The sequence below is a fragment of the Hemiscyllium ocellatum genome, chromosome 1, assembly GCF_020745735.1.
Source record: "Hemiscyllium ocellatum isolate sHemOce1 chromosome 1, sHemOce1.pat.X.cur, whole genome shotgun sequence".
Classification (NCBI taxonomy): Eukaryota; Metazoa; Chordata; class Chondrichthyes; order Orectolobiformes; family Hemiscylliidae; genus Hemiscyllium; species Hemiscyllium ocellatum.
In genome coordinates, this window is record NC_083401.1 from 150,733,820 (window position 1) to 150,744,810 (window position 10,991).

Sequence of the window (10,991 nt, forward strand, 5' to 3'; positions counted from 1 at the left end):
GAGGAGAGCTGATGGTTTATAGCTCCAAAGCCATGTAGATTAAAACAGTTTGGCAGCCAATCACTGAACTGCTTTCAGTGGTTTCTTTAACCACCCATTATTTATTAATTAACTTTTTGTTGTCCATGTGATAAAGGTGGCATTATGTAAGGGTCTGCCCATTTGTGCTACAATTTAACATAGAGTTTCTGCACAGAAGCCTGTTTGTCTGTTTCGGCTGGGTCTATCAAATGCCTAACTTTGAATATGGCAACTGTCACTTTGAGAAGGCAGAGCAAATGCATGAGGTCCTAAGTCAAAATTGTCCTTTATTTTACAGCTGAATAAATAAAAAAAATCACTATGAAATTCTCCTGCTCTGTCAAGACAATAGTCATGATGTAGCAGCTGTACAGAAACTACAGTTACGGCATGACTTGTTAAGTTGTTGAATGTTGCTGAGGAGGTTGTCTGGTGCACCTTGGGCTTCATGCCAGCCACAATGCCTTTGCAATGAATAGAGAGCAACATAGTTCAATGCTTTCAATTTGAGGTAACCTTAAGAAAATTGCATTGTCAAACTTCAATATAAGATCAATATTAAAGCTGCAGAAAGTCAAAACAGATGTGTTTCTTTGAATTTAAAAATGGGCAGTAATTTTAAATAACATTAGATAGACTATTACAATTAGCGCTTTAAAACATCTGCAAATAATCATTCGTAGGGCCTCGGTTTGTCAAGAAAGTTCGAGACTTTGATACAAAGATGAATCTTGATGAGGCTTCTTATATTTGATATGTAGGAGGTTTTTAAAGAGAGGTTGATTTGAGTGCAGGAGAGACATGAAAATGAGGGATAGAAATGGCAAGGATAGGGAACTATGGATGACCGGTGAAATTGTAAGAGGAAAGAGGAACCATTCTTAAGGTCTAGATGACTGAATAAAGACAAAGCTTTAGAAGAATATCGGGAATGTAGGACCAATCTGAAACGAGGAATTAACAGCGCTGGAAGGGGCCATGAGATATTTTTAGCAAACAGGTTGAAGAAAAATCCCAAAGCCTTTATTCATATATAAGGAGCAAGAGGTTAACTAGAGAAAGGGTTGGCCCAGTCAAGGACTAAGGAGGAAAGTTATGTATGGAGCCAGAGAAAATGAGTGTGATTTTTCACAGGTACTTTGCACCGGTATTCACAGAGTAGAGTAACATGATGGATGTTGAGGTTAGGGATAGATGTTTGATTACTCCAGGGCAAGTTGGTATAAGGAGGGAGGAAGTGTTGGGTATTCTAAAAGGCATTAAGGTTGACAAGTCCCCAGGTCCGGATGGGATCTATCCCAGATTACTGAGGGATGTGAGAGAGGAAATAGCTGGGCTGTAACAGATATCTTTGCAGCATCCTTGAACACGGTAAGGTCCCGGAGGACTAGAGAATTGCTAATGTTGTCCCATTGTTTAAGAAAGGTAGCAGAGATAATCCAGGTAATTTATAGACCAGTGAGTCTGACGTCAGTGGCAGGGAAGCTGTTGGAGAAGATACTGATATTCCCATTTGGAATAAAATGGGCTTATGGATAGCATGGTTTTGTGCAGGGAAGGCCATGTCTTACCAACTTAATAGAATTCTTTGAGGAAGTGACAAAGTTGATTGATGAGAGAGGGCCGTGGTTAGCACTGCTGCCTCACAGCGCCTGAGACCCGGGTTCATTTCCCGACTCAGGCGACTGACTGTGTGGAGTTTGCACATTCTCCCCGTGTCTGCGTGGGTTTCCTCCGGGTGCTCCGGTTTCCTCCCACAGTCCAAAGATGTGCGGGTCAGGTGAATTGGCCATGCTAAATTGTCCGTAGCGTTAGGTAAAGGGTGACATGTAGGGGTATGGGTGGGTTGCGCTTCGGCGGGTCGGTGTGGACTTGTTGGGCCGAAGGGCCTGTTTCCACACTGTAAGTAATCTAATCTAATGCCATATACATGGATTTCAGTAAGGTGTTTGATAAGGATACACATGATAGGCTGATGACAAAAGTGAAGTCGCATGGGGTCCAGGGTGTACTAGCAAGATGGATAGAGAACAGGTTGGGCAACAAGAGACAGAGAGTAATATTGGAAGGGTGTTTATCAAAATGGAGAACCATGACCAGTGATGATCAACAGGGATCCATGCTGGAACCACTGTTGTTTGTGAAATACATAAATGATTTAGAGGAAGGTATAGGTGGTCTGATTATCAAGTTTGCAGATAACATTAAGATTGGTGAGTAGCAGATAGTGAGGGGACTGTTAGAGAAGACAGATTGGAGAGTTGGGCAGAGAAACGGCAAATGGAGTTCAATCCGGGCAAAGCGAGGTGATGTATTTTGGAAGATCCAATTCAAGAGCGAACTATACAGTAAATGGAAAAGTCCTGGAGAAAATTGATGTACAGAGAGATCTATGTGTTCATGCCCATTGTACCCTGAAGGTGGCAACACAGGTTGATAGTGGTCAAAAAGGCATATGGCATGCTTTCCGTCATTGGGCAGGGTATTCAGTACAAGATTTGGCAGGTCATGTTACAGTTGTGTAAGACTTTGTTTTGGCCACATTTGTAATACTGCGTACAGTTCTGGTCGCCACATTACCAAAAGGATGTGGATGCTTTGGAAAGGATGCAGAGGAGGTTCAGCAGGATGTTGCCTGGTATGGAGGGTGCTAGCTATGAAGAGAGGTTGAATGGATTAGGATTATTTTCATTAGACCGATGGAGGTTGGGGGGGGGGGGTCCTGATTGAGGTCTACAAAATCATGAGAGGTGTAGACAAGGTGGATAGCAAGAAGCTTTTTCCCAGAGTGGGGGACTCAATTACTAGGGGTCACGAGTTCAAAGTGAGAAGGCAAAAGTTTAGGGGAGATAGATGTGAAAAGTTCTTTACACAGAGGGTGGTGGGTGGCTGAAATATGTTGCCAGCGGAGGTGGTAGAGGTGAGCACGATAGCGTCATTTAAAATGTATCTAGACAGAGATGGACAGGGAGCAGAGGGATACAGATCCTTAGAAAATAGACGGCAGGTTTAGATAGAGGATCTGGATCGGCGCAGGCTTGGAGGGCTGAAGGGCCTGTTCCTGTGCTATAATGTTCTTTGTTCTTCTTATATTTTTATGAATGTTCTAATTTTCTGTGATTCTTTCTTAATTGTAAGAAATATTTGTCTTCCTATTAGCAAAATATTCCCATTTCACATTTAATAATCTTTCTTAGGAACTATAGATTCAGTTCTTCAGAAACTTATCAATATGTACCTGTGAAGGCCATCATGCTAATTAAGAGTGAAGCAGGTTTAGTTGAATCACCATACCTCATTTTGTGATTCTCTTTTTTAGAAATGCTTTGAGTACTGGTAGGTGAAGACTGTTTATTGTGGATGCTCTGCTGAAGTTATGCATGACAGGGTTAAGCTATAGGGGGTGAGAAGTCATGGAGATTTATAGCACAGAAGGAGTCCATTGGCCATTATGTCCATGTCAGTTAAAAAAAAAACTGTCCATTGCTAATCCTATTTTTCAGCTTTTGACCATTGGCCTGGACGCAACACAAACAAGAGCGAATATTAAAACACCTTTCCAACAATCATTTGCAGTTGATTCATCCTGATTTATTGAATAACAGATAGTGATGAGATGCAAAATGTTGCCTTGAACATTGTTCATCTGTCGAAATGCCTAATGGTATTAAATGTTGACCCACTTTACTGTCTTACCTGAATCTGGTAATACACATGGTCATTTATTTATGAAATACAAACAGAAAGTGTTAGAAGCTGGCCTAATTCAGCAGCGCTGATGGTGGTTTTTGAAGCAATGGAAAATGTGGTTCCTGTCTTTTATTTGACCATAAGCCATGAATTGACAAAGATGGACTTTGTCTTAATGTTTTTTTAATATGATTTCTGTCATTAGTATAGATGCAAGAGTATGCTGGCTTAATAGTTTTCACTGTATTTTTTTGTACAAATACAAGTGACAATAAGTTACTATTCTATTCTGTCCACTTAAAGACCCATCCAAATAATGACACCTCCAACAAGCGGTACTCCCTTGTTATTGCTCTGGAGCATGGGCCTGGGTTTTGTATTTGAGTCAACTGGAGAAGGAGTTAAACCCAGAACCTACTGACTCAACGCAACAGAGCTGCTGAACCATGCTGTAATGTGTTGATTGTTTTTAGATTAGGTTGCCTACAATATGGAAACAGGGCCCAACAAGCCCACACCGACCCTCCAAAGAGTAACCCGCCCAGACCTATTCCCCTACCCTCTCTTTACCCCTGACTAATGCATCTAACACTGTGGGCAATTTAGCATGGCAAATTCACCTGATCAGCGCAACTTTAGATTGTGGGAGGAAAACCGGAGCAAACCCACACCGACACTGGGAGAATGTGCAAACTCTATACAGCCATTCGCCCAAGGCAGGAACTGAACCCGGGTCCCTGGCACTGTGAGACAGCAGTGCTAACCACTGAGCCACCTTGTTCAATATCACTTGTGTATGCCAAAATTCGGTTTGATATTAGATAGTAAATGCTATGGAAAGGGTTATATTTGGAAAGTTATTGTAAACTGAATTGTCAAAGTAAAGCAGGGAGTACGTGTCAAATTGAAGACAGATCAGGAGATTCAAAAGACAATGATCATCGAATGAAATAGATCTTAAGATTGAATAGTGGCGGGTTCAATCTCCTTGGGCATTTATAGAACAATTGGATGCTGTTTTAGTGGGGCATTAATGTGTGAAATATGCTGGGTCATGTGGCCTTGCACATCTGTGATTGTGATCTCGTGAAGGGATGTGGTACAGTATGAATTTGTAATACCATTGTGAATTCTTTGTTTTAGAATGTGGTGGGAGGCTGAAGGCTGAGATAAAATCCAAGGATCTGTATTCCCATGCTCAGTTCGGAGACAATAACTACCCAGGACAAGTGGACTGTGAGTGGCAGATTGTAGCAGAGAAAGGTTATGGAGTTGAATTATCATTCCAAACGTTTGAAGTGGAAGTGGAAGCTGACTGTGGTTATGACTTTATTGAGCTATTTGATGGATTCGATACCACGGCTTCAAGGCTTGGACAATTCTGTGGATCAGGGGTAAGAAACATAACATATTCAATGGATTAGCAGGTTGTTATACACTGGCTATTTGCTAACATTAATCATTCTAAGAATTGGTTGTGATACTGATGAATTTTACTTATTGGGTTTAACTACATTGTTAAGAAAATTAAGAATAGAATTACACACATTTTACAACACACACACAGGTAATTCAGTCCACAAGTGTATGCCTGTCTTAATGTTCCAAGTGTACCTTTTGTTACCTAAACAAACCTTTCTATCCCCTTGTCCCTAATGTATATATCCAGATTTTCTTTAAATAAAATAAATTGACCTTGAATTTCTGTAGAGGCCCAATTAACCCTCTATAATGTTGACGGAAGATTTGAAAATCTCTGGAGAAATGATGTGATTAACTGTGTTCAAGTCATAGAGTCAGAGAGATAACAGCATGGGAACAAGCCCTTCGGTTTAACTCATCCATGCTAACCAGATATACTAAATAAATCTAGTTGCATTTGGCCCATATCCCTCTTAACCTTTCCTATTCATATACCCATCCAGATGTCATTTAAATGTTCTAATTGTATCAGCGCCACCACTCCCCTTGGCAGCTCATTAAGTACAGAGGAACCTCGATTATCTGGCATTCGGTTATCCAAATGGATTATTCGGATATTATTGGATTATTCGACAAAACTGCAAGGTCCCAGTACTTGGCTAAACTATGTTAGTCGACATTCGATTATCTGGAATTTGATTAACCAAATGAAATACTCCCAGCCCGTGTCCTTCGGATAATCAAGGTTCCTCTGTACACCATTTGCACCTACTTAGACCAAGTTACTGTCAATATCCTTGAAGTAGAACCCCACATGAATTGAGGGTCATTGTTTCCTTGCATACTTTGCACTAGCGCTATGTCATAGCAGCATTAATCCATATTAAACAATAAAATATAGCATTCACTGAATTTTATACATATGAAGTTTTAAGAGATACAATGGAAATACAAAATTACAAATACTGAAGATGATAAGATTGAAATACAAATAAAAAAAACCAAAATTGACATTGTTGAAATATTTTTTGATGTAAAGTATTTTCATGGACCCAAATGTGCTCACAGGATTAATCTTCAAGAGCCTCAAAAGCAATTTATGCGAACAGAAGGTTTTTAACAAAAGTAATACTTATAAAACTCTCAGACAGAATTTATTTTCATAGAAACTGTCTGCAATATTCATTTTCTAAATGTATTGATTCTGAGGATATGGACATTGCTGGTGAGACCAGCATTTTTAGCATTCTTTCATGGGATATAGACTTCAATGAAGACGAGGCCAACATTTATTGTCAATCCCTAGTTATTCCGAAGCAGGGATTATTTACAATTGTTGTTAATGAATTAGATGAAGAGATCCAGAGTAACCTTTCCAGGTTTGCTGACAATGCAAAGACTGGACACTTCCATCTCTGTGACTTTATAGGCAATAGCTGAAAAGCTTTTAATCTTGACGATCGGGAGAATTGGGAAACAGGGGAGAACTGGGGAGGGGGAGGGGGGAAGGAATAGGAGAAATCAAAGGGGAATGTGGAAAGTAGACTGAGGGGAGAAGGGTCCTGGGCTCTCCTTGTCTCACACGCACCACTGCACTCATCAGGACAGACTTACAAGAATACCAAATTTCAAAGGGATAGCACACACTAAACAATTCTGCTAAGAATTACACTAACAATGAATATAAGATTAGCAATTGGGCTTACAATATATCTAAGTTAAATGTGCTAGAAGATGCATATATTTCTTTGTCAGGCCCTGTTTTTTTTCAAAAAGAGAAAATGTCTATTGCGTCTTTTCAGCTAAACGTGAATTTGGGTACACCACTCCCTGAGGCATTCCCATGACAATGACTTTATCAGTCAAGGGCAGCACGGTGGCACAGTGGTTAGCACCGCTGCCTCACAGCGCCAGAGACCCGGGTTCAATTCCCGCCTCAGGCGACTGACTGTGTGGAGTTTGCACATTCTCCCGCGTGGGTTTCCTCCGGGTGCTGTGGTTTCCTCCCACAGTCCAAAAATGTGCAGGTTAGGTGAATTGGCCATGCTAAATTGCCCATACTGTTAGGTGTAGGGGATTGGGTCTGGGTGTGTTGCGCTTCGTAGGGTCGGTGTGGACTTGTTGGGCCAAAGGGCCTATTTCCACACTGTAAGTAAGTAATAAAAAAAAGCGTCTACCTGCCTAGTTTGAATTTGACCAAAAACTTGGGCAATAACATTTCTTTGGTGCATTCTCAATGCCAATGGCTCTACTAAAGACCCACTTAACAACCAAACAGTATCTTTCTGAAAATAGTATAAATTATTATTCCTTTGAAATTTGGTATTCTTCCAACTTTGCTCCAATGAGTATACATTGAAAAGCTTCAACAGTGTGGACCGTGATAGCATGTGGGCAGGTGCTGACGAAACAGGTCACCCACTGTTAAAAAAAAAATTGAAAGGACATCAAGTATCTTTTTAAATAAAAAATTTTTTTAAAACTTTGGGACGATAAGAGGGTATAATCTTTGGAGATACTCTTTTCATTCAAGGTGCTGCATGAGAACTATTCTTTATCGTCAAATATCTCCAAATTACCTCATTCCACGATCCACCGAGACTCCTTTATGGAGTTGGTTGTAACCCCAACAATGCCCATGACTGAGCTCTGACATTTACAGGTCTGTTGGAGCTGCCAGACAATCTGATTGGCTGGAAACTCCAAAGTGTAGAAATTCTTCCCAAGTGAAGCCCAGAAATCACAACTGCGACTTGTTAATGCTGCCCAGAAACCTATTGCTCAGAAATTGACCTATACAGGTCATTCTCAGACTGACTTTTGTGTAGGAGGGGAGGGTAAGGGGTACAGGAACGGGAACAGCCACAGCCAGCCTTCCTGAAATGTTCAACCCCTCGTTTCAGCATATACTCAAGTTCTGTACTATAAAGTAAAACCTCTTTGGCTGAGATAGCATTAAAGACCAATCTGCTGCTCACACCATTAATTTTGCCTTTATTGCTTATTCTGTACATCTTTTGTTGGAGCTTATTTGATACCTCCAGACGTACTGGGCAAAATTCAAATATTCTAATGGCCTCCTGACTAGCTTCAAAATTCTGCTGTCAGCATCCTAACCTGTACTAGCATTTGCTCTGTTCATTGACCAGTATAGACACTATTCCACCACTGTCTGAACTTTAAACATCTTATTCCTGTGTTCAAATTTTCCACTATCTTTCTGCACCAAGTCTTTGAAACCTACTCCAATCCTACAATTTGTCATGAACTTTGTGTTCCTCAAATTCTGGCCTTTAACACATCCAGACTTCCTTTGCCCACCATCACAGCCATGCCATCAACTGTTCAGGTCTTTTGTTCTGGAATTCCTTTCCTGAACCTCTCTGTGTCTCCATCAACGTTTCCTGTAACAGGCTCCTTTGTTGTGGGTGGCCCATTTATTGCATTGCATGACTCCTTTCTAAAATGCTATGCAACCAGGCCAGCTAGCATCTTAAAGGAAATACTGCTTGTGCATGAGCTAATTCTTCTCTGGGCATATCTTCCTGACCGCTATGTGGTTGCACATGTGCCCTGCTTACAGCAAACCTTGTTCCTCCTATACAACACTACTCAAAACATAACTCTTTAACCTAGCTGTAAGTGATTCCTCCTAATGTCTCAATGTTAGTTTTCGGTCTGATTATGTTCCTATGAAGTGCCTGGGAGGTTTTATATTAAAGACACTGTAAAAATGCAAGATATTGTCATGTGCTTTATGTACGCTCATCTCTATCGTCAAAGAGTTACTATTATCATTACTTTTTTTTCATTTTACAGCCACCTGAAGAAATCTATTCAACAGGAAATGCAATTTTACTTCATTTCCATTCTGATGACACAATTAACAAAAAGGGATTCCATATACGATATACAAGCACTAAATTCCAGGATGCTCTTCAGACCAAAAAGTAACCTGACCCTCAATACCCTCCTTTTCCCTTTTTGTTTGACAAAAGCAAGAACGACCTGAACTATTTTATAATGAGACCATAGTGAGGAACTGAAGAAAGTAAGTTGTTGAGTTGCCTGTGTGATGGTGAAGTATCTTGGCAGACGATTCGATGAAAACGCGAAATGCAGACTAATAGTTAGTCTGGGAGTTCAGCTGCAGTGACGATACTATATTCCAGCAGCATCACTATGAAGGTTTGTGAGCTGTGTCGGCTTTGGTCACTAAAGGGTGCAGAGCTTCATTCATTGAAAATAGCCCTCTGCAGACTGCTCTTCATCTCAGCAACCTAAAATATCCATAGGAATGAACCTACATGAGACCACAACCAGCTTCTCTGTATCATTCACAGATTTTTTTTGCCGGACTTGCAAAGGAGGAATGATGTATTCTAGTGTACTGTTTAATTTTCAACATGTCATTTAACAATATAAAGGCAAACCATTCACCACTTAATTTATGGGGTTCTACCAGTCTTCTTATTTCCCACTTTAAAAAAAAGCTATCATTTGTGATCACGTCTCTCTGTTACATGACTTAATACTGACAAGCACTGTAGCAACTGTGAATTCCCTCAGTACCAAAAACAGGTTTAAAACTTTGAAAATCCTGATAGCATTTTCTATATTTTGCTATTTGCGTGTCCCAGGATACTTTTTTTTAATATATATGTTGGTAGTTTGCACTTAGAATGATATCATGAAACCTGGTTTCAGGCTGCAGCTATTCTCTGGACTGTATTATGTAAATCATTTGAAGTTGTAAGCATATGAATTGTATGTGTATGAAAATTAAATTAATAGATAACCATAAACATAGTGTTTCTATAATAGAGTGAGCAAATGGTCACAAAATTCTTTTTAAAAATTGCTAGCTACAATTCCTTGAAGCACCCTTTTAGCTATTCCATGTGCTGAATGATCTGTAATTAAACTGAAGTGCTACAATTTTCAGCGGCAAGACAAAATATAAAGATTAAATAAGTAAACTACATTCCCAGTATTCAAGTTCAATTTTGGGATACTGGATGTGTTATTAAAACTGTGGATGAACCAAAGCTGAAGAGAAGAATTACACCCTTGAAAGGATGGAAAAGTTACAAAAAATGTAATATAGGACAGATTTCTTATGGTGCTACTCCATGTTCAGAAGCTTTTTGGGTTTATGAGACAGCAACTTTGAGAACCTTGTATGTTTGTCAAAACTAGTTCGGTATAATTGGAAGGACATGGACAAATATCAAGCTTGCGCATAAGATAAAGTTATCATTGCAACTAAAACACTAGTTCTATGGAGACTGACATAATTAATGCCTTAGAATGATCAATTGTAAATCCTTGCACATGACAAACACATCTCTCTGTGAAAAAAGGCTGCGACTACGTTTCAAAATAATTTAAAATGTTTCTTATCAGTTTTTGCCATGTAAAAAAGTTCATACATGTGACCTGTTTAAAAGTAATATAAGAATGAAATGTTTCAATGTAACTGATGTATAGAAATACTGAATAGCCTATTTCTCGACTGGTGTCTACCCATTCTTTTTATGTTCCACCAAGAAATCCATAATATTTGACATTTAATTATGACATATATGCATTATTGTGTTAATTTACAAAGGCATTATAAGGCAAGGTGCAACTTTTGTGTTATGGCTGCATGGTGAAATTGTTACAGTACGTGCCAAGTTCCACTTGAATCTGTTTTGATGTAGCTTATTTGTTCATTTTGGGTTTTTTTTGCTGTTGTTTATAATCAGACAATTGTGGCTTTTGAAGCTTCTCATTAAAAGACTCTTTCAGGTCAACATTCAGGAGTAAGATCAAACCGCATTGCAGAAATGTTACTTTGCAATGTTTTTCACACA

General features: G+C 39.5%; 1 protein-coding gene across 1 annotated transcript in view; it reads left to right on the forward strand.

Moving 5' to 3' along the window:
* Nucleotides 1-9,767, forward strand: part of tll1 (tolloid-like 1) — a 379,020-nt gene extending 369,253 nt beyond the window's left edge. Inside the window, exons 21-22 of the mRNA XM_060832796.1 lie at nucleotides 4,855-5,105; nucleotides 8,953-9,767. Coding sequence (XP_060688779.1) covers nucleotides 4,855-5,105; nucleotides 8,953-9,087 — 386 coding nt within the window. The 3' untranslated portion in view covers nucleotides 9,088-9,767. The remainder of the gene's footprint in view (nucleotides 1-4,854; nucleotides 5,106-8,952) is intronic.
* Nucleotides 9,768-10,991: the final 1,224 nt, after the last annotated feature.